This window comes from Anabrus simplex, chromosome 1, assembly GCF_040414725.1.
Source record: "Anabrus simplex isolate iqAnaSimp1 chromosome 1, ASM4041472v1, whole genome shotgun sequence".
NCBI lineage: Eukaryota > Metazoa > Arthropoda > Insecta > Orthoptera > Tettigoniidae > Anabrus > Anabrus simplex.
Window position 1 is genome coordinate 680,741,053 of NC_090265.1, and position 25,222 is coordinate 680,766,274.

General features: G+C 37.8%; 1 protein-coding gene across 2 annotated transcripts in view; it reads left to right on the top strand.

Moving 5' to 3' along the window:
- Nucleotides 1–25,222, top strand: part of LOC136872076 (inactive pancreatic lipase-related protein 1) — a 344,511-nt gene that overhangs the window by 242,370 nt on the left and 76,919 nt on the right. For both annotated transcript variants that reach the window (XM_067145939.2, XM_067145944.2), the window contains exons 4-5: nucleotides 16,486–16,628; nucleotides 22,348–22,599. In XM_067145939.2, the coding sequence (XP_067002040.2) occupies nucleotides 16,486–16,628; nucleotides 22,348–22,599 (395 nt within the window). The remainder of the gene's footprint in view (nucleotides 1–16,485; nucleotides 16,629–22,347; nucleotides 22,600–25,222) is intronic.

Consider the following 25,222-nt stretch of genomic DNA (forward strand, 5'->3'; position numbering starts at 1 on the left):
GACTACCAGGGACTTGTCGACTCACTTCCACGGCGTCTCACTGCAGTTCGCAGGGCCAGAGGAGGCCCCACACTCTATTAGTTGACTATCCTATGACATTTGCTAAGTCAGAGTGTATACATTCGTAACATACATACATTTGTGATATCTGAAGCCATTTATTTTCAGTTTCGACTCTTTTTCTTCAGTTTGCCGAAACTAATTTTGAATTTAGAAAACATTTGTTAACCGAATTATACCTTAAAAGAAATAACTTAATTAAAATAGAATTACATGTTCCGCCGTTGAAAGAATTTCATGAAGCCGAGCAAAACAAAATGTCCACAAGAGATTAAATAATTTGTCTTGGAAGCTTACATTTTCGTCTTTAGTTCTTACTTTAGCTGTTCGATCGAATAGTGAATTTTCTGTATTTTTTAATTTTAGTAGGTCTTGTTCAGTTTATTTAAACCAGTTGGGTTTTATTAAGCGGTTGCGGAATAAGTCAAAGATTTGTTTGGTTAATCTATTAGTGTATTTTGAGAAGATTGCCGTGAAAATGTATCCTTCTTTCTTACACAGTATCTGAGATTTTTCAATTTTCTTGTAGAGTGTTTCATTCTTGATGTGTTTTACTGTATCCTGTTATCCTGAAATGTTGGTCCTATGGTATTTCTTAAAATTTTCCTTTGTTTCAGCTCGAGTTTCTCCATGTGGCCTTTGAAATTCATGTTTAGTGTTTCTGCTGCGTATAGTTCTTCTGGTTTAAACACTGTTTTATAATGTTTAATTTCTTGTTGTATGTATCTTATTTATTTATTTTATTTGTTAAAGCCGTCTACGGACCACGTTTACACAATTCACCAGATCTTCTACCTCTCAAACTTAGCCCCTTTTCTTTGCCCTTCTTCCAGATCTTCTTATGTCTTTGACTCCTTATTCTTCTTCATATTATTATTATTATATCAAATCACGTGATGCAGAAAATATTAGATTAAGAAAAGAAATCTCATAAGAATTATACGAATATTGTTAAATGGTTATTAGAGTAACGATGGCTGAAGTAAGGAGGACATAAAATGCAGACTAGCACAAGTAAGGAAGGCCATTCTTAAGAAAGGAAATTTGCTCACTTTGAACATTGATATAGGAATTAGAAAGAAGGTCTTGAAGACTTTCATTTGGAGCGTGACACTGCATGGAAATGAGGCACGGACGGTAACTAGCTCAGAGGAAAAGAAGATAAGAGCTTTTGAAATGTGGTGTTTAATGTAGAAGGTGAAGTGGCTAGATCGATTCACGAATGGAGATATACTGAATTGAATTGGTCAGAGAATGATCTACACATTACAGAATCTTCTATAACACCATATTTCAAAAGTTCGTTCTTGTCGCTAGAGTGGCACTTATCTGGGAGATTAACGCTGTAAACTAAGCGACTCTAAATGATTTTCGAAGCCTAATCTACGAAGGCCCAGACATCATCCCATTTCACAAATGATGAGTGTTAGGAGGGAATGTTTTATCTCGTTATGATTATCACCAACTAATGCTGTTACTCAACAGTCGAAAATAGATATTTCATCCTCTGGCGAATAGAATCATAGGTGTCTTCTAAATGAATATCTGAGGACTGACGTATGCAGCTGTGATAATTTCCGCGAATTGTTGGTAGAAATGGTTTAATTCAGTGATATCCTGCCAATTTTTAACCCTAGACTATACTGTGGGGTCGCCCATGATCCTACCATCGTAGGATAATAATAATAATAATAATAATAATAATAATAATAATAATAATAATAATAATAATAATGATAATAATAATGTTGTTGTTTGAGTCATTAGTCCATAGACTGGCTTGATGCAGCCCTCCATGTCATCCTATCATGTGCTATTCATTTCTATGTAACTAATACATCCTACATATGCTCTAATCTGATTGTCATTTCCATACCCTGGGCTACCACTACCGTTCTTACCGCTTAAACTTCCCTCAAAAACCAACTGAACGAGTCCTGGGTGTCTTAATATGTGTCCTGTAATTCTATCTCTTCTTCTCGTCAAATTTAGGCAAATCGACCTCCTCTCACCAATTCGATTCAGTATTTCTTCATTTGTGATTCGATCTACCCATCGCACCTTCAGCATTTTTCTATAAAACCACATTTCAAAACCTTCTATTCTCTTTCTTTCTTAGATAGTTATCGTCCGTGTTTCCATTCCGTACAATGCCATGTTTCAGACGAAAATCTTCAAAAAGTCTTTCTAATTGCTATATTATTGTTCGAAGCGAGCACATTTTTTCTTAAGAACGGCCTTCCTTGCTTGTGTTAGTCTGCATTTTATGTCCTCCTTACTTCTGCCGTCGTTAGTTATTTTACTACCCAAGTAGTAGTAGCAATAGTATTAATAATATGATGATGAAGAAGAGGAAGAAGAAGCCAAAATGATCGAAATTGCCAAAATTATCGTTTTTAAGTGGTTCTTCTGCGACTCCGGTGTGTGGTTTGTGTCCTTTAAGTTACGGGGTGTGGTTCTAGGGTTAACATTGTATTGAAAAAATTGATTGGTACACTATTATACAGAAACCATTTCGGATCAAGTGTAATATTTCTCTTACAAGAAGGAAGTGTTGCCGTCATGTTTTCAGTTAGTTTTTAAAGTACCTTACACTGAAATAGAAAATCTGTTGTGGAAACAAAATGTTATAAGATAGACTATAATCTGTAGACCATAATATCCTATAATTAGAGATGATTTGTACAAAAATGACTTACAGCCTCTTTAGAACACGTAGATGAAAATACTTCGCAGAACCTGTGCTCTTACAGCAAGTAACACTGCAAAACAAGTATGCTTTAAACAACTTAAAAATCACTTCATTCGCAGGTTTCAATAATTTCTGGACAACAATGGAAATAAAAATCTGCACTCCTATCCTAAGGATTGTTTGAATGATTATGCAGAAAATAAAATTCTCAGATTGGATTAATAGAGTTAAAGGGTTAATCTTTAAGTATGTAGAATTAACTGCTTGAACTGTTGTCTTTTAAAGTCGAAATATTCTGCTAAATTCTTCATTCTCCAGTAAATAAGTATTTCTTACACACTTTTTGGCATTTCTACAACAATCTATAGTGTTCCTTCGTTAAGTTTGTCTATCTCGTTTTTATACAGCATTTTGGATTCCGAGCGTCGCTTCGGCTACCCCCGTTAATTTAATTTATCGTGATGGATTCGGCTGACAAACACAGACACTCAATTCAGGGCACTACAACAGGCTTACGGAACGAGTATTGACAAAACCTCATATGTGTAACTGAAGTAAATTTGAGGTCAATTTGTCCTGTTAAGAACTTTCGTAATTCGACAGGGAGGAGAGTTTCAGATTAACGCAAACTATTAGTGGACATTGGAGTTAACGCATTCTAGTGTAGTCCATTAACAACAATTGTTGTAAACTAAATTAAATTACGTCTTGTAATTAAATAGAAAGTTATATTTTGAAACACAACTTTTATACTAACTAGGCTTGGTCACACAACATCGAATTTAATCAAACTTCTACTGCGTTTACTAATGGTATATTTGTAGTTTTGAAATATTCAACTTCAAACTTCCTTCTAAACGTTCAATGCAGTATCCACTATGCTTGGTTAGACGGGTCCTGGGCCGACAGGATGGGGATTTTAACCTTAATTGGTTAATTAATCTGGCTTGGTGTGCCGCCTTCATCATTACTAAAGCCAGGATTTTCATGCCATAACACGGTAGATTGCAAATTAAATTTGGTTAATAGGAAGTATCGGCCACCCGCTCTTCCATAATGTTGCAAGAGTAACATAAATTATAGGAGTTCTGATGGGCCGTACCCCTAATGTTTATGCAAACTCTACAGCATAATCGTTGTGAAGGTAGACTATAATTGCTGCTCGCTTCAGAAACTTTGGATTCTAACATATTAATGCATAAAAACCCGGGCTCTAATCATTACAATACATCATAGATACGGCCCGGTCCTCATAGACACGCAGGTCGCCTACAGGGCGTTAGTTAGAAAGACCCTCTCCGGACGCCATGCGCTTGTAGTATGATTTTGGAATGCCATTAGGCGGCTAAATGCGACTAAAGGTCACTCAAACTGCCTGCGACTTCCCTCAATCGTAACCAGGTCACAATAGCTCGCACTTCACTGTCATTGTCACTCTCACATCGTAATGTGCCTAGTCTTTCTTACTCTAAACATGGCAATACACATTAAATCTACAGGGTATCAATTATTCTACCAAATGTCTTAGAATTAGCACCATGAGAGTTTCCGATTACGAGGTCGTCAGTCAGTTCGTGTACCTGGTATCTTTTGCTTCCAACATCGGAGGATGTGATCCGGATAATCGTAGACGAATTATGATGATGAGGAATTCAACAACAAAATTTACTTGCATGTGGAGGGATACCTCTATCATTACAAAGAAGAAACTCCTCTTCGTGCGAACTCGTGATCTTCCATGATTCGGAAAATTGGACGATGAAAACGGCTGATCCTCGGACAATTCACGCTCTAAATATGTGGTGTTATAAGAGATTACTCTGAATACTTTGGACGGTATACGGAACTCATGAATCAATCCCGAGACGGCTACGCGACTGAACAAGACTATCGACCCTCATCAGCCAAATACAACACAAGCACTTTGGTCACATTGACAGAAGACCAGTAACAGAGGCTTAAATCGACGGCAAAGAGGACAGAGGTCTTGTACAACTGCGATGGATGAACGAGATCACGACACTGACCAGGAGGCAAGTCACCATGTGGCAATATCTACGTTCCATTTTATTGTACTAGATACCAGAGCAGCCGGCCCCGTTGTGTAGGAGTAGCGTGCTTGCCTCTTATCCGGAGGACCTTGATTCGATTCCCGGCCAGGTCAGGCATTTTTACGTGGGTCTGAGGGCTGGTTCGAGGTCCGCTCAGCCTACGTGATTAGAATTAAGGAACTATCTAACGCTGAGATAGAGACCCCATTTTAGAATTCCAAGAATAACTGCCGAGAGGATTCGTCGTGCTGACTACATGGCACCTCGAAATATGCAGGTCTTCGGGCTGAGCAGCGGTCGCTTGGTAGGCCAAGGCCCTTTAGGGCTGTAGTGCCATGGGGATGGGTTAGATTAGGTGTCAGAGGAAACAGAATTATGAAGGTAAACTATGGCTGAGATTCTAATTAATTTTGTAAACACCAAGCGTGTTACGATCGATTTTTTACACGTCGATATCGTACGACTTTGTGTGACGAATGGACTTAATTCTGCCATTCAAAACTGCAAATCTGGAGGGTTTAAACTCGCGATCAGGGGATCCGATAGCCGACAAACTACCATTGGTTCACAGAAGAATCTTCAAAAACCTCAACGTATGCGCTACCTAAACAGAATAAACAATCCAATTAGCGTTCAGTGGGAACAAAATTTTAGGGTTCCTGCGCGACTGACATTCAACAAACTTGTTATTGTTCTTATTATCCTTCCAAATTTTCCTGTCTTGATACAAGGTCGTTGTGTTTGACGAGCTTCCCCGATTTCTCTCTGTCCACCTCACGTAGGTTCTTCTCTGTCAGGTCTTCAGAGATTATTTCCTTCTACCTCTTTCTAGGTATCCCTCTTTTTAGTTTGCCCTCAGACACCATCTCCATCAGCCGTTCTACATGATACTTTTCTCGTGACACGATAAAACCGTCGCAATTATGCCTCTTGAATTCCCCCCCCCCCTAGTTATATGCAGGGACGTCAAAATAATGTCCTATTTCAATATTTTAAAATGAAGTTGGAAATTTGATGTTTGTGACTCAGATAATATTTAATGATGAATGACTTATGGCTTTTCTGACATACATTACAATATTTTCCAGTGTGAAAACGTCCACTTCATGTACATAGTACGTTTTCGTATAACTTACCCATATATGTTACCTGAACCTCCAGTGCAGTGCTGTACTTAGAATTGTTTCTTACACTTTATGCATGTATACTGGCTGAAGCATGGTGCTCTGAACTTTGCAGCGTGGGATGGCGACTACGGTGGCCTTACCTGAGTCACCCTTAATATTAATTGCTTCCACTTACTTGTGCCAGGCTCCTCACTTTCTTCCTTCCTATTCGAGCTGCCTCGGTCAACTCTTGCTTTTTTCGACTCCGACGGTATTAGAGCACTCGAGGCTTAGGGAGTCTTTCATTTTCACGCCCTTCGTGCCCCTTGTCTTCCTTTCGCCGATATCTTCATTTTTCGAAGTGTCGGATCCCTTCTCTCTGATTAGTGTTATATAGAGGACGGTTGCCTAGTTGCACTTCCTCTTAGAACAATAATCACCACTACTAACACCAACACCTGAGGCATGGTGCGGCGGGCGGTATAATCAATGGGGCAAACGAAGCTATTACCTAACTCACAAACATCGCACTCTACTTCAAACTCCTCCCTCGGACAAAGCATTCGTTTGAAATACCAGATTTTACGAACTGCGGACATTCATCCCTACCTTGTATCAAGTTATTGTCTCCCAAACATCCCGTATAGTGGCGTAGTAGTATTAAGGGTGACATAACAGAAAGTGTCGAATTTCCACCTTATTATATGCTATATGAAAACAATAGATTATGAATGTTGTGTAAAATATTATTTCCGACCTTTTATGTTCAACATATTTTTTTGCGTGGAAGGAATATTAATGGTGATACTCATGGTTATTTTATTTTTCATAAACTTCCAAATATCTGTAAATATAACTTATATCTAAGTAGTATACATAACGGTAATTATAGAGATTTATTTTTCAATCTTTTATATATGGTGTATTTTTACCGTACGGGCTACAATAATGGAGATATTAAGGAATTTATATTTTTTAATTACCAAGTCCATCTACAATGAGTATTGCTGACGTAAAAACATTCTGGCCGTTGTTATCGTGATTGTTTTTGTAAGCTGCATTATCCACATAAAAGAACGATCTCTAGAAGAATGGGAGAAAAACGAATTTGAGCTGGGGTCGGGGCTTGAAAACCTAGGCTTCAAATGCCCGAATATTGCCTAAACTTATCAATAAAGCACATATTCTTCCTTCGGATTTATGAGAAGGTAATAAAGTGGTTAAATTTAATTGCCCGCAAGCATAAGTGTGTCTTACAACACGATTTTGTAGACAATATTTACAACCTTCTCATCGGGTACATAAATATATAGGCTATGTCCACTCGTCACTCGAGAGGGAGGTCGCACAAGACGGATTACAGGAGGAGCCTGGCACAAGAAAGTAGTACCAATGTCGGATTCAACTCATGGCTCGTGGTGGCCACAACACATCTCACAATAAAATTTTAGAAAAAATTTGACTATAAATAAAATGGGAGACTGATAAGAATATACTAACTGAATAAGAGATGTGAATTCTAAGTCTACGCAAAACGAAATGTGAAATCTATACCTAATAAATATGAATACTAAACCTACACAGTATTAAAATGCAGAAATACTGAATAATACTATTATGATGATAATGAATGGCTCAATAAACAAACTACGGCCCACAGCAGTTCTCAAATATGGATAAGCACGCTTAGCACTCACAACAACACACATATAGCTTCCAAACGCTTTCCAAAAAATGCCGCGCTCAATAATTATTAGCGAAGGTGACCGCAGACAAAACACACGAAAGCAATATTTTCTTGAAAACTCTTAAGGGTTACAAAGGAAATATAGATAACGTTTCTGGTAAAACTTTAATGTCATAGACACTTGGCGCACTTCATTTTTTGATAGGGCCAATCGTTTACACGTTATTTTAGTTCATGTAGGCGAAAACGTTGCCCAAATTTGGGATATATCACTGTAAGATCTCCCCCACCCTTCTCCTAGTTCAAAATGATGAAATACTAGAACAAGGATTAAGTTCGTGTCTGGTGTCACTGTGGTACATTACAGCGGAGAGTCTTCACCGCAGGATGTTACTGTGACAGTTCTTCACTAGTCCCAACAATAGGCAGTTGCATGCATACAGTATAAGCAGAACTACGGTCTCTGTAGTGAAGGGTAGGTGGATGTCAGTGGCGGAACTTGAGAATGTCGTGGTTTGAGCAGCGGAAAAATTTCAAGTTCTCCCAAAAATTAGGTAAATCCGCTAACGAACCGTTTGAGATGATGATATTGAAATCATTCGATCACCACGACGGGAAAAGACGCGAGGAGGCAGGTCAAAAGACTATGTGGTCCTTGAACTGTTGGCGCCAGTCCTAGAACATATTGACTGTAGCACGTACAAAGGTGTACACTGTGTTGCCTACACTTTAGCCGCCAGTCAAAGAGTTAGTTACTGTAGTATACGAGTGCACGCCGTGTTGCCTACACTGTAGACGTCAGTCCACAAACTTATTGACTGTAGTAGCATATCAAAATGAAAGGTAGGCATCCCTTACGTGACTCCGGATTTCAAGGTATTTCAGCTCAGTCGGTCCAGTAGTTTTCGAGCCTATCCGGAACAAACAAACAAACAAACAAACAAACAAACAAACAAACAAACAAACAAACAAACAAACAAACAAACAAACAAACAAACAAACAAACAAACAAACAAACAAACAAACAAACAAACAAACTGTTCTAGTCCTTCAGGCAAACACAACTCAATGTTGAAAACATCCTAGGGATATGAACTACGAATTCTGGGCAAATGAAATATAATAAAGTATGAAAATATATTCTTTATGTATTCCTAAAAATCACAATCTTTTTCTCATTAATCGTTATCCGGCCTTGTTCTACCATTACGAGTGCTAATGTGAGTCAATGCATTGTTTCACTTAAACCCTTATAACTACATTCGGTGTGGATATTTTTCAAAAATCAAAAGACGCCTGAGGAAATTAAACCAAGGAACACGTTACAGGAATAATTATATAAATAAGTTAATTCGGCTACGATATGAATAAAATAAAAAATGAGCAAAGAAACAAGCGATTTTAGGTTTCTCTGGCACTGAATTTAGACCGGAAGTGATTTTAGAAATTTGTTTTTCATTTTGATAGAGCTATCCAAAACTCAAATTTTAAAACATTTATTGGCCCTTTAGCCCTTCAACTTTCGGCACAATTGAGGAAATTGCTTTATTTTACATTTTTCGTAGTATGGGGACCCCTATAGTATCTGCTAAGAAATATTTTCAACATTAACAAACAAACAAACACACTAACAAACAAACAAACAAACAAACAAACAAACAAACAAACAAACAAACAAACAAACAAACAAACAAACAAACAAACAAACCAATCAATCAATCAACAAACAAACAAACAGACAAAAACAAACAGACACACCATTTCATTTTTATTAATAATAATAATGGCGTGTGGCCTCCTAAGAGGCCGAGTGCAGGTCTTTCGAGTTGACGCCGTACAGGCGACCTGCGCGTCTATGAGAATGGGGCCCTACCTGTGATGAATTCTAATGCTGAAGACGGCACACACAACCAGCCCCCGAGCCACTGGAATTAACCAATGAAGGTTAAAATCCCCGACCCGGCCGGGAATCGAACCCGGGACCCTCTGGACCAAAGGCCAGCACGCTAACCATTTAGCCATGGAGCCGGACATTTTTATTAATAGTATATATATCATTACACATTACAGTATCGTCTCTTTCGCAGTCGCTTATCTCCGTTAATAATAATAATAATAATAATAATAATAATAATAATAATAATAATAATAATAATAATAATAATAATAATAATAATAATAATAATAATCGTATGGCCTCAGCTACCGTGTGCAGACATTTCGATTTGACGCCATCTGGCTGTCTGCTCGTCAATTTCGACGTTCCTTTTTACTCTAGGTCCGCTAGATGGCAGACAGAGTAAACCGGATCTCTCTTGGGCGTCTATGGCTGAGATTTAATTAATTTTGTCGGGTAAATACCAAATGTATCACCAGAGATCTTTTACATGCCGACATCGTACGACATGGAGTGTCGAATGGACTTTTTTCCGCCCTTCAAAAATCCGACTACCTCTGCCGGGTTTGAACCCGCTATCTTGGGATTCAGAGGCCGACACTCTACCACTACATACATACATTAAACCAACAGCGACAGGTAAACAACACCTAGTATTAAAATTCATTCAAATTAATTTTCACTCATTGCACATGAAACACAGTATATGAAATGAGATTAAAGTTGCATGTAACAGCGAGGAATATTACACTAATTCTTGTGTTGGGAGACTTTAACGAGAGTATAACACAGCAGCGTAAACATTCGTGATTCATTCCACGAATAACAAAATTACAGATTAGATTAAGCCAATCGAAGCGTTTGACGTCCATATAGGAATAAACGCTGGAATTCCAATAAAATTTCATTACATATCCAGTAAACAGTCAATAATGTTTCAAATGACACGACGGTCTGGCAACCAATATAGGACTGTTAGAAATATGCTATGATTATATCGATGCTTGGTATCAATACATCAGTGGGGTTGATCTCTTTGTGATTGCATCACTACTACAATGACAGAATTATTTTTGCAGATTGAAAGGCTTATTTCCTTCATATTGGAGCTTGATTTCGGCAAATGACAACATTTCTGGGCAAGTTGAGCAAATTAAAAACATTCAACTGAAGTCTAGTGGACGGATAATCCGAAGGCTTACAGATCAAATTTTCAGTGACTTGAAGTGCTTAGCCAGTGTATTGTAAATTCCAAGAAACATTTCATTTATTTAGTTTCGTATTGTATCCAGTGTCTGAACAGTTTGTGACTGAATATATAATTGTTTGGGGAAATTATATGAATACAGAATATATATATATGTGTGAATTTTATGTATTTCTTCGGAGAATATGAATTACGATTGATTTGATTATTTCTTAAGTGGAAGTACAATTAGATATCCATCCACTGTTAACTCTTATCGGAGAACAGAATGAAATAAAGAGTTTCGAACTTCAATAAAAGAGGGTATCGGTGAAATAAAAGAATGGAGCATGGAAGGTGAGAAATGTAAACTCTCCTCAAGTCTTATAATCCTAATACCGTAGGGGTCAGAAGAGAACACAAATTGACCATGACAAATCAGATAGAATGATGGCAGTAAGAAGCCTTGTACAGTGCTCAAATATGTCCGCCTCAGGAGTTGTCTAAGGGGCAAAATTCCGGCTTCTCGGTGTCTCCGAAAACTGTAAAAGTAGTTAGTAGAACTTCATTTTTACATTATTATTATTATTATTATTATTATTATTATTATTATTATTATTATTATTATTATTATTATTATTATTATTATTATTATATAGAGCAACCCGAAACTCCCCGATTATTTGTAGTTTCGTCGACTTCAAGAAAGCGTACGATTAGGTCGATCGACAATCTCTCTTTAACATCTTAGAAGAACAAGGGCTTGACCCAAAGACATTAAGACTCATCAAGGAAACACTCACGGACACAAAGTCAAAAGTTAAATTCATGAGTGAAGTATCGGAGCCCTTTGCCATTAAGACCGGTGTGCGACAGGGTGACGGACTGTCACCACTGCTTTTCAATCTTGTTCTAGATAAAGTCATTCGGGAATGGGAGAAGAAATTAAAAGTTCAGAATCACTGGAAACCCATTCAACTTGGCCGAAAGAACGATGACATTAAGGTCAGTTGTTTAGCTTTCGCAGACGACCTAGCGATACTAACAGACAGTGAAATTTCAGCGATCAAACAGATTGAAATCCTCAAGGAATGCGCTGAGAAAACTGGACTTAAAATCTCATTCGAGAAGACCAAGTTTATTTGCACTAAATTCGACATTCAGGAATTACAAACAAAATATGGACACATCAAACGAGTTCCATACTTTAAATATCTCGGTGAGATCCTAGAACCAACAGGGTTGGAAAAGGAAGCACAGAAAGTTCGATTACAAAAACTCAAAACAGCATATTGGAGAACCCGTGACATCTACAACAAGAAGCGCATGTCCATACATACAAATATCAAACATTATAATACGGTGATTAAACCTGAAGTGCTGTATGCAAGTGAAATCTTGGTTCTTAATAATAAAGGTGATCTGGAAAACATCTTGAAGGAGGAAAGGAAGATCTTGAGGAAAATTCTGGGCCCAGATAAAAAGGAAGAAGGGTATAGGCTCAAATCACGCAAAGCTACGGAAAGACTGTCTAACCTTGCCGCAGACGTCAGGAAATGAAGACTGAAATTCTATGGACACGTTCACAGACTATCGTCTTCAAGGCTAACCCACAAGATTTTGACATACACCGAAAAACTGAAGAACGTACCATGGATACAAGATGTCAAAAATGATCTGGAAAAGGCCCAGATAGAACCATCAGAAATAGTGGACAGAAACATGTACCGTCACAAGACAGATAGATGGGTAGTAAAGCCAGAGAATGAAGTCCCTAAAAGATCGGGGACTAAGTTGTCAGAAGAAAGAAAACAGGCACACAACGAAAGAATGAAAGCAATATGGTCTGTTAGAAAGGCGAATCATAAATGTAATGCGTGATCCAACAGGGTCCATACGCAATTAATTAATTTATTATTATTATTATTATTATTATTAATATTATTATTATTATTATTATTATTATTATTACTATTATTATTATTTTACCGATACCTTTATTCTTCAAAGGATCAGAACTAATTCATTTTCTTTTCTCATTAGTGCTGAGAAGGGGTGCTTTTCTCATTCTGCTTCCCTTTAAAACATTAATTACCACCACCGCCACTGCTCCTGCTCAGTCTGCACGATATTGTTTAAGCACAGTGGTACAAGAAATACTGTAGCAAGCTTTCTCAGGTAAAAGCTTACTGGGGAAACGAGTGGTCTCCGATGGGCACATGGAATCCGGCATTGAGTAGTAGATCAACTAAAATGCCATCTGAGTGATGAATAAACTTCACAACGTTATAACAGTTTAATACTGAAAGAATGGTTTCCATCCGTTCAAGTAACATAATTGCATAATGTAGATAGTAGGGAAGAATCTGCCTGGCCGTGGTGGTAAAGGCGTTCTTAGTTCACCCAGAAGGACGTGGGTTCGATTCCTCGCCAGAAAGTCGATAAAAATAAGAAACGGGATTTTCTCTTCTGGAGGTACACATGGCGTGTACGGAGAAGACTCTCTTTTTTGCTCTAGATTGTAGAGAACGTATAGTTACATAACTTTCCAAACTCTCCGGGAATAAAGAGGAAAACATATGAATAGGAAACAAAAAATTGCCTCCTTATGTTTGTTTGGAACAACAGTAATCCTGAAATGAACACTAAATTGCACTCTCCCACTTTATATACAGTACATACGAGAGTTAGATTATCTGGTTGAGCATCAATATAAAGCCACAGAAGCACTAGAGTTAGCTAACGACGTTCAAATTCGCTCTCCAACGTTCAGCTGGAAAATGGTTTATTTCCGTAAATGGTAAACCGACTACAATGCTTAGCGTTAAGCACAGACAGATCGTAACATTCATAGCACCAGAATAAAGATTAACAATTTAAATATCTTTCAACATGATAATTTACGTAATATAAATCCAGTATATTTCTGATCCAATAAATAAATAGCTTTTCCGATATAATGCCGTTTTCGGGAATAACTCGACGATTCAGAACAATACTATCGTAACTAGCACAGCTTACATTAAAGCACATCAAAAGCTTGTGTATCTGAAATCACCATGGTTGTTGGCGTTCTAGGCAATACTGACAGCCGTAAGTCTCCAAGAAGTGAAAAATGCTAGTTACGATAGTATTGCTCTGAACTGTCGAACTAAGACAGAAGTCACCATTATCATTTACTAACGGCTATTCCTTGTTGCTGCAACCAACATTGTCTGTCCATTGCCAGGATTTTCATCTCTTCGTAGGAGCTGCAGTTTATTTGCATCACGAGGTTCTTGCTGTATGACAGAAGTAGCAAAAGGAAATGGTTGTACACTTCCTATATTGAACTTACTTTTAAGCACTACTTATTTCTTACAGCACTGCATGTACTGATTAGTCCACCAGTTATGACTAATGCCAAATTCTAGTAGTAACATCCATTCTGTTTGAACGCTGCGATATGAATCGATCAAAAATATGTGGAGACAAAAGCAACATTAATAGTTTCATTGTAAGACTGAACTGAATGCGACTGTAACGAAAAGCTTGAGTGACTTTCATGAAGACAAAATTTTAATGGCCGAATGAAACTGATACATTTTATCTTTTGTTCTTGCGAACACCTCCCTTAAACCAGTTTTGCAAGGATGGGGAACGAGGTAATGAGGTACCCAAGACTTAACAAAGTTAGAGGAGAATATTTTGCTTTCTTTGCGAAAGGAGGGCTGTTTTTTCTCAGGCTACAGGATGCATTAATTAGTACTCTCTAAATAACGTAAATCTATAGCGTTACGGAGTAAACCTGTAAGTCACTTTAATGTTAGGTTTGCTATGGAGAAGTGCGTAGGTTTGAAGGAGTGAATTGCTGTGTTATTTTTGCTTGGAATATATCATCTTCATATAATCGTCATATCCAGTAATGAAATTAACTGGATCTTACATATCAGTGAATATATTTATAACTTTTATTATTATTATTATTATTATTATTATTATTATTATTATTATTATTATTATTATTATTATTATTATTATTATTATTATTGAACACGAGGAAATGTAGTAAGGGTCTCACATATCACTTCCCGATGGAAACCAACAAGATATTCATTTGGTACCGGTTCTAACATCAATTTTTGTTATCCAGATTACAATCATATATCTACTTTTGAGTTACTACTAAGAAATCAGTCTCTTCGAAACATGTGATGAAGCTCGTTGTTCTACTCTTGCGTTTATGACGGATGTCTGCTTTGATTACAAACGTTCTCTTAGATCCTCTGATTGTTTCATATAGATTCAATTTCGTGTATCATTAAATGGTGATAGCGGAAAGTTCATGAATTAATTATTTTTCATTCTGAATAACTTTCATTGTCCTAATTTTTTTATCATCCAGCAACGTGAAATTTAAAATAAAGCAGTCGTCTTTCTCATCATCATAGTGTCAGAGGTCTTGGAAGTTCTCTACTGTCATATCTGCCAAAGAGAGGAAGAGAAGAAAAAGTGCTGAATTCAGCATGCTTCACTTCTTGACGTAGAAATGAAATGGCGTATGGATTTTAGTGCCGGGAGTGTCCGAGGACATGTTCGGCTCGCCAAGTGTAGGTCCTTTGATTTGACTCCCGTAGGCGACCTGCGCGTCGTGATGAGGATGAAATGATGATGAAGACGACACATAAACCCATTCCCCGTGCCAGCGAAATTAACCAATGATGGTTAAAATTCCCAACCCTGCCGGGAATCGAACCCGCGACCCCTGTGACCAAAGGCCATCTTGACGGAGATTGTGAATCTCTGTGATCTTCGAAGGTACGTTGATCTGCCTCATAGTTGTTAATAATGATAATAATGCTGCTCTGGTAAACTGCTTCATTAATGAGAGCAGGCTCTTAAAATATTCCTAATGCACAAGATATTTCTCCAAAGAATTCAGATTCTGTATAATAATAATAATAATAATAATAATAATAATAATAATAATAATAATAATAATAATAATAATAATAATAATAATAATAATAATAATGACTAATAGCTGAGATTTCGTTGTCCTTAGTGGCCGTAACGATGAATAATAATAATAATAATAATAATAATAATAATAATAATAATAATAATAATAATAATAATAATAATAATAATGGAGAAATAATTCTTCCTTCAGGATTAGAGAGTTTCGCCAATACAGCAAGGGCCTAAGAAATTCAGAGGGCATTTAGAATAATTAACAATGCCTTATTTCCTTTTAAAATGATTTAAAACTAGATTAACCGGGCGAGTTGGCCGTGCGCGTAGAGGCGCGCTGCTGTGAGCTTGCATCCGGGAGATAGTAGGTTCGAATCCCACTATCGGCAGCCCTGAAGATGGTTTTCCGTGGTTTCCCATTTTCACACCAGGAAAATTCTGGAGCTGTACCTTAATTAAGGCCACGGCCGCTTCCTTCCAACTCCTAGGCCTTTCCCATCCCATCGTCGCCATAAGACCTATCTGTGTCGGTGCGACGTAAAGGCCCTAGCAATAAAAAACTAGATTAAAATGTATTAAAATCGAATAAAGCATTGCTTTTGAAATAAAGTCATACATTGAATTCAAATAAAGCGTTTAAGACTCATTAAAATATACAAAGACAGACTGAAACAGAACTAATAGGATAAAAACGCAATCAGCAAGAAAATAAATGTTAGAAACAAATAGAAAAGTTACTTTAAAACACGACAGGGGTAAGCGTTTGTTATTCTAATTTGTTGGCATTCTAAGATGACGACCGAACAATGGGGATAAACAGCTCACTATTTATTGTTTTTTCTTTCGTTCACAGGGATCATCCCGTTTCATACTTTGTACTGGGAAATGACTCGTTGCTGAAGAACACAGATTTCGACGTCAAACGTCCCACCATATTCCTGATCCATGGCTTCACGGGCTCTGGGGATACCACTTCAGTGAGTCTCATCAAGGACGGTGAGTACTTATTATGTATGTTCTTTGGTTTGAATTGGGAAGACAAAGGGAGTGATACGTGTGAGAATCAAACTGTGGACCATGATATGCTCGAATTGTCATGCCTAAATTCGATACATTTGATTTAGGCACAATCTAGCATTCATACCTTTTTAGTTACTTTGATGTGATTTACAATGAAGTATGGTGAAACCACAATATAGACTCCTCAAATCAGATTTGTCTAATTTATCTGTAAATCCCCCGCCGACCTTTTCAGTATAGTATTTAATTCGATTAGCTGCCATCCGCGGATGCCCGGCCGGATTCGATTCCCGGCACTGACACAGAATTTGAAAAGTGGTACGAAAACTGCAATGAGGTCCATTCAGCCTCGGGAGGTCAAGTGAGTTGAGGGGATTTCGATTCCCAACTCAGGCACCGTCAAAGTGATTTTCCGTGGTTTTTCACTTTTTCTCCAGACAAATGCCGGGATAATACCTAACTTAAGGCAACGGCCACTCCCTTCCCTCTTCCTTGCCTATCCCTTCCAATCTTCCCATCTTGCACAAGGCCCCTGTTCTGTAAAGTGGATGAGGCCATCTGGGTGACGTACTGGTCCTCCTCCCCAGTTTTATTCTCGACGAAACTTCTCAACCTCCAGAACACTGCCCTTGAGGCGGTAGAGGTGGGATCCCTCGTTGAGTTCGGGAGATAAACCAAACATGGACGGTAAAGCGACTTAATAAAATAATAATAATACTGTATCTGTAGACAACGGTATTCGGATTATGCCACATCGTGGTATACTTATATAGACCGCGGCTCATTGACTGAATGGTCAGCGTTGAAGACTTCGCTTAAAATATCCCGCGTTCGATTCCCGACCGGATCAGGGATTTCAATTGCGTCTGGTTATTTCCCTTAATTTTGGAGCTGAGTTTTTGTGTTTGTCCTAATACTCTCATCTTCATACATAACACATCACGTTATCAACCACCACAGAAAACGCGCAGTATTGAACATATGCCTAAACATGAGGTTGGAGTCAGGAAATGCATCCGGCCGTAGAATACGTGCTACACAAATTGCACCAGCGACCCTACCAAGGTGTAGGGAAAGCGATAGAAGAAGACGCTTTTTCTTACAATTTGTTTTACGTCGCACCGACACAGGTAGGTCTTATGGCTACGACGGACAAGAAGAAGGATAAGAAGTAATATACTCTTACAGTGAATTTACCTGGAGTGCATCAAATGTCTAGGGGCTCCCAGGTCGAGGCGGTGAAGGAGTGTTCGGTACACGCAGAAGGACGTTAGTTCAATTCCCCGTCAGGAAGTCGGACTTTAAGGAACGAGATTTCCACTTTGGCAGGTGCACATTGCCCTGAGGTTCACTCAGCCTACACCAAAAATGAGTACCAGATTAATTCCTGGGGCAAAGGCGTCCGGGCGTAGAGCTAACCACTCTACCCCACCAAGTGTTGAGGTTACGGATAGTGGAAGCCTTTACCTTGCACCACTCTAAGGGTCTCCATGGCCTGTACGAAGAAATTTTTTGCTATATCAAATATCTCCTACATTAAGCACTGAATATACAACTTAAATGTCAGGTTGTACATTTCTGGGCTGATCAATTTTTATGTCTAAAGTTGTACGTTGGTGATCGTGATCTTCTCGTAGTTTTGAGGAACGATGGTTTATATCTCTTTGATTCTAGGCCAACTTTAGTGTAAGATAATGACATCTGCGTGGACTGAGTAAAGATTGCGGAGGCTCTTTATTCTGTCACTGCGGCTTGCAAACCGAACACTAAATGATGTATAAGTCATTAAATAAATTACATAAATGTAATATTTGTTGGCTTTGTGATGTTTATCATCGTCCTCATAGTTCATTTCTAACATTGTTTTTATCTCTGATTTCCTTTCATTGCTCCCACGTCTTTGTACCAATAATAATTCTTAAAAAAAATGGCATTCGGCAAGCAGCCATGCAGGCAGCAAAACATCATGTATAAATACATAAAGTACATACCATATGAGTCGTTTAGTTGCAAAAGGAGCTACATCACTTTTTTGTCAAATTGTGGTGTTTATGGGGTTGTTCCCTCCAAATAGTCCTCTAAAATCCTGTAAATGTACAACAGTTCATATTTAGATGCATCATGCTGTTACTAGCAGGTGAATTTGGGGGTTAGTTTCAAAACCAGCGAAGGTACTATTTCACTACATCTGCACAGTGGCACTTTCAATTCCTGTGATATTTTAATTTAAAAGAAACAGTAAAGGAAATGATATACTTATTAAGGGAAAAGTCCTATAGAGGAATGCAAAAGGTACCAGACAATAAAAGACACGCTACCTTCTACTCTGATACCAACAGGTGTTAGGTGTCCCTGCCAAAAGTCCGTGGTATTTCAACATTACGCGAAAAACATTTTGGTCCTGATTGGTTGTCAGTGGAGTTTTTGTCGTACTACTACAAGAACATAGTCCAAACAGCTGATATAGAAACTGCTGAAGATGATACTCAGAAAGATTCTATGTGTTCAAATGCGTGTGAAGTTGCTGATTTGGTTGTGTAGGCTATGGCCAAGAAATGTGAACAAGCATAGCGTTTCCATGCTTAAAACTTTCAGCTTGAGTGTTCTGCAACTTACATTTAACATTACTACCTAAATGTTCATGGTTTGACGATGGTGATTCTTTCAAAATGGGATACATTCATGCAGCTTGCTTCTAAACCAGATACATCTAAAATAAATTCCCAATTATTTACAAAACTGAAAAGTATTGATCGTTTATATCTGAGGTATGTATGCACTAATCTAATGCAAAAATCTTGCCAGAGTTTCAAGGGTTACTTATTTCATGCAGTAGGGTTCGGATGCTTTATATGTCTCCTGAAAATGTTTGTATTTTTGACTTACCTGCTCTTGAAAATAAATGACCCATATATAAAATAACAACATTTTATCTAAAATACATGGAAAAGATGGAGATATCTTAATACCAAGGAAATACAACTCATTTCATTCACTTCATAGCATACGCGAAAGGATCTTCGAAGATAAATGTCCCTTCATATCAGTCATATGTAAAATTTGGGCAAGTGCTAGGTAAATGTTATCAGATCTTCTTAGTAAATATATTGTAATGGTAGAAAAAGGGCCAGTTTTTCATCTAACATACTTTGTGTCTGTCTATATTTACTGAAACCGAGAATGATGTGGTTATGATCGGTAATTTCCTCTTGGTCTTATCCACTATTCTAATCCAAATAATATTGTTTGGGTAGCAGCCATGACAAGACGGATGCGTATGATGGAAGTAAGGTGTCTTCTACTATTTGTCAAACCAGGGTCTTACATTAATCATTCTTGCTACCTTAGTGTCTGTTTCCTCAACGTTATGTCCAAGATATGATGAGTCCTTCCAGCGTTTAGTTCTGTGTCGCAAATTGGCTTGGAAACAGAACGAAATGAGGAACATTTCGTCTGCGAACTGATTAAAAAATAGTATCTCGCTGATGGAGGCTAGGTACATTCAGAAGACTAGCGACACAGAATAGTTATGATGACGGTGGTCAACGTCCTTATGCAAGAAGATCAGCTACGCTCGTCAATAATATGTTTTACTTCCTGTCTCAGACGGAATTTATGTTCGTAGGAGCCTGCTCTTTTATATCAGTGGTAGGCATCCTATGGACATTATGTAAGGTACTTAACAAATTGGCTACTACAATATGTGAGGCACTAAAAGTGAATAATTCATCATTTATTCGTCCACCGCTCTTCCCACGCTGGTGGGATAGTGAGTGTGAACTGCGTCGCACAAGTAGATTTGGCCTGGTTTTACGGGTGGTTGCCCTTGCTGACGCTAACTCTATGTGCAGAGATGTATTCACTGTTGCGTGTTTCTGTGATACTTTGTAGTGTGAAGTGGAATGTTTTGGGAAAACACACGCACCCAGTCATCGAGGCGTAAGATTAAAAGTACGCAGTTTAAGCCTCCAGGTATCGAACCCGGGGGCCTTCGGAACTGAAGGTCAGTACATTAAATATTCTGCCAAGGAGCTGATCATCGTTTGTTATATGCACTCCTTCATTGACGTACGATATATTTGGTGACAGGAAGGGCATCTGGCTGTAAAATACACCATATCGTTTCATCTCGCCACATCGCTGACCCCGAATCAAGAAACTGGGCTAAGAGGGTAAATATGCATTATAGTTGTATTTGAATAGTCTTTCTTTCACTCTAAGAACATACCACAAAGTCACTCACGTATTTAAAATATACAATTTAATTGTAGTGCACCTTAAAACAAAATCATGATGATCAAAATATGATGCGTGGCAATCCATTTCGTCACTCAGGTTCTTGACGTCTGGTTCATAGCTGGTTACTGCAAGCCGGATGCAAGAGTCCAAGTGTTAGATTGTTTCTATATTGTTTTATAAACTTCAGGTTTTTAAATGTTGAATGATAAAGACACGTAGAGCACTGTAATGACTTCATATTCAGAGCTACGTGATTCAATACTAGATATTTACCGCTGGGCACAACACCCCAAAATCTGTCTTCATTTGCTCGTCCGAAACTCTTCAAACACTTGGTAGAGTAATTAGACCTACTTCGTGTTCAGCTGTAGCTTCATTTTCATTAAAATGTTTTCCAGTCATGAGGCACAATTCTTCATGTTTGTGGATAAGGAAAGAACTGAGCAGGAGACCCGGTTTCTTTTAAGGTGGAGAACCGGATTTCAAACTGGCCTAGCGATCAACGTGTTGCCCACCCCTGTTTTAGATCATACATGTTACAGGTTATCTCCATTCACATGTTATACGTTTGGCTAGGGAACAAACTTTGGAGAAGAAGGAACCTATTGCCCTGTCTTTACTTCTCCTGACATTTGAAACGGTTATTTACTAAATGTAACAAATCCAAAAGTAACATTTAACAGGAGAGAAAAAAAAATGCTCGGAATGTAAAATTTTAATTGAAAATTAATTTTTAGCACTTTCCTTGTATTCAGAAAATATTATAGAAGCAAGGATGGATTTGGTATTTTTTGCATTTAAACTCTAAACACTTCCATCTTAAAGGTATAAATTTCACTGCAATAATCAGAAAACTGATTGTACTGAGCTACTTATTTGCGGTGAATGTTCAGATGTATTAAACGAAAACATCCAATATAACAATGTAAAAAAAAAGTGTTCTGTTGAAGCTGGTCCAGTGCCTAGGAAATAGTTCCTCATTGGTTGCATGTACGTTATGTTTTGCCCTATTCTTCCCTTAGGATTTGGTACTTGTTGGCATCAAACGTGATTTTGAACGCCGTATTTGACATGGATTCGGGGCAGATTGACGGTTTATTTTTCTTTCATATTATGGTTCTTCCTCCCAACGTATCGTCTTTGTACTGAGGAAAACCACTATGTGATATATTGAACCCTTGATGGGTTCAATATTTCAGCTTAGAACTCTGATCATGAAGGTTCTGTCATCTAAGGTTCGAGACGGTATTGCATGAAATACATCAGCAAATTTTCGTTCTGATATACGTGTTGCGGGTCAGTGTGTCTCCCCTAAACATTGTCACATGATGGTATCTTGAAGCCCAAAGGCGGTATATTTCCATAATCATGTCAATTTTGAAATTTTTGATCTGGTTCTTTTTAGAAGTACGCTTCTCTTTTAACACGGAATAACTCATGCGTGTTTCTGTTTCAGCCCTTCTCTACACCGAGGACATCAATGTGATATCAGTACATTGGGAGGATTTGGCTAAGGGGCCAGATTACCAGATGGCTGCAAACAATACCATCATAGCAGCTCAACACTTGGCTAGAACGATCGAGCGTTTGGTGAGAGAAGAAGGCGTCCCACTGAGCTCCCTGCATGTGATAGGCTTCAGCCTTGGTGCTCATGTGGCAGGCATAGCAGGAAGTCTCCTTACTATTGGCAAACTGCCGCGCCTAACAGGTAACTAATTATACATTGGGGCAAATCAAGAGTATAGAACTCGTAATTATCTATGTCTTAATCAGAGAACGACGTCTGGATATTGCCCAGATGTGGCTACAGGTTTAACACGTTAACCGCCAAAGCGGACGTTGGTGACTACTTTTAGATTTCCTGCCAGGCGACAGCAAATACGGGTGTCCATTTGTAGAGGGTGAAAATAAAATTTTCGTCCACAGTGAAAAATTTCAATAAAATAAAAAAGAATTGGCGCCCAGCGTGTTAAGCAACGTTGGCTGTAGGATGACGTACAGATGTTCATTTTACTAATGTTTAGTCGCTCAGAAAGAGAATCAGTACATGGGATTGTGTTCCCCTCGCGTTTAATATTTTATCAGACTAAATTGCATTTATTATCAAACTATAATTCTTCTTGGTATTGGTAAACTACGGCATGCAACAGGTTGCTATACATTGGGAGAAACCAGACGCATGGAACTTGTGGTTATCTATGTCAAACCCTGTGGATACCGACTAAAAACATTTTATCTATATCAGAGCTGCTCAGTGGTGGATACGTTGAGGCGAGCCCAGTCCGGCCGATAGAATTAATCCATTCTGACGTCATCATGCCGTCTGTTTGGTAAAAATCTATCCATATATTCGCTTTAATATCCTGCAGTTCTCGATGTAAAGTTTGGTATTGTGTCGTAGAAAGTAATTCTATTTTTAATCGTAGTTCTTCTATATAGAACGGTTGTCTTGTGAGCTTATAGGTTAATCTCGAAGGAGCGTTTTTTGCCAGGCAGATATATTTTTTAAGATACATCACCTTCACGCTTTCTAGTGTACCTAGGTTAGCCTTCGACAGCTTGAATAAAACTTGAATGAATAAATAATTTTGAATTATAGAAAGTGCATTGAGAATGTGGACCGATAGTTAAGTAGTTTTTAATACCTTTATACAAGTCAGTTCAGGATCAAATCAAATACCTATTATGGTTACGTTTATAAAAAATGTTTCGTGTTTGAAAGATCACCATCAGATATCTAAGGCGTATGTCATGATGAGGTCTGTTTGTACGTAGAATGTTTTCCCTTAGCAGCATGTTATTAGGAACGCTCTGCCATCTGTTGAATATATTTTTAAGCTGGGAAAGGTTAGAGAATCTAAGAGTTTCTAGCAGAGAATAGTCCCTACCGTCATCAGAAGGAGTGTACAGTATATTCTGTGGCTTGACAGGTAGTAATCAAACATGGCTGAATGCAACGACATTACTAAGGATGAAAATCACGTATATCAGAATTTTCATGAAAAGTGTTAGTCGCTTAGCAACCTGCTATGTACAGAATGTATTGCGGGTTAGTATAAGCCTTTGTCTGCAGTTAATGGAGTGATCATTTAATGATTTGATTGTATCATTACTCAAAGTTGGCTGAACTTAGAGACCTATCAATGTCTCATGATTCACCAGCAGGTAATTCCGGAGAGAATAAAAAGAAGGAAAAAATAGGTCCAACAGAACGGACGGACGGACTTTCAAAAGCTGTTTTCAGTTAAATCTTTTAATATATAGATTATATAATAATTCACCATATCAATGAATAAATAAATATTAGTGAAATATTATGAAAATTACCATTACATAAAATTTTAATATTTTGATGATGATGAGTGAGAATACGTAATTAAATTTAAGATCTTCAAGTTTTATCTCGTTCTTCTTCATTTTTTCCTTAAATGATTTTAAACGCTAGTTTATACAACGTGTTCTCGTCTGTACTTCTTTCATGTAAACTTGTATCAAAGTGAATTTTTGAAGAAGATAAAATTCAAAACTTTTTAAAACATTCATGAATTTTTCCCTTCCTGGCCGAATGTATTAATTTCGTGTCATTACAAATTCAAGGGAATGTACTACGATGATAAAACTTGAATGAATAAATAATTTTGAATTATAGAAAGTGTATTGAGAAGGTGGACCAATAGTTAAGTAGTTTTTAATACCTTTATACAAGTCAGTTCAGGATCAAATCAAATACCTATTATGGTTAAGTTTATAAAAAATGTTTCGTGTTTGAAAGATCATCATCAGATTCTATCAAATCGCACATAATTTGCATGTTTATTAAATTCTGAATTGATTAATGTTATTAAGACGTGTAAAACCTGGTCCAGTGAGGAAAGAAGAAGCACAAGAGGAGTACTTCATTAATACAAGTATCAATTTTTTAATAATTATTACAGAAGTGTATACAGGTCTTAAGACAAGTATATATCAACTTCCATCCATCATTTTAAATGTTGAAAACTTATTTTGAAATATAATCGTGGGCATCTTAGGTGGTGAGCAAAACAAAGTTTTTATCAGCTCCTCTTAAAAAAATTTTTTTTTTTTTGCTATGGGCTTTACGTCGCACCGACACAGATAGGTCTTATGGCGACGATGGGATAGGAAAGGCCTAGGAGTTGGAAGGAAGCGGCCGTGGCCTTAATTAAGGTACAGCCCCAGCATTTGCCTGGTGTGAAAATGGGAAACCACGGAAAACCATTTTCAGGGCTGCCGATAGTGGGATTCGAACCTACTATCTCCCGGATGCAAGCTCACAGCCGCGCGCCTCTACGCGCACGGCCAACTCGCCC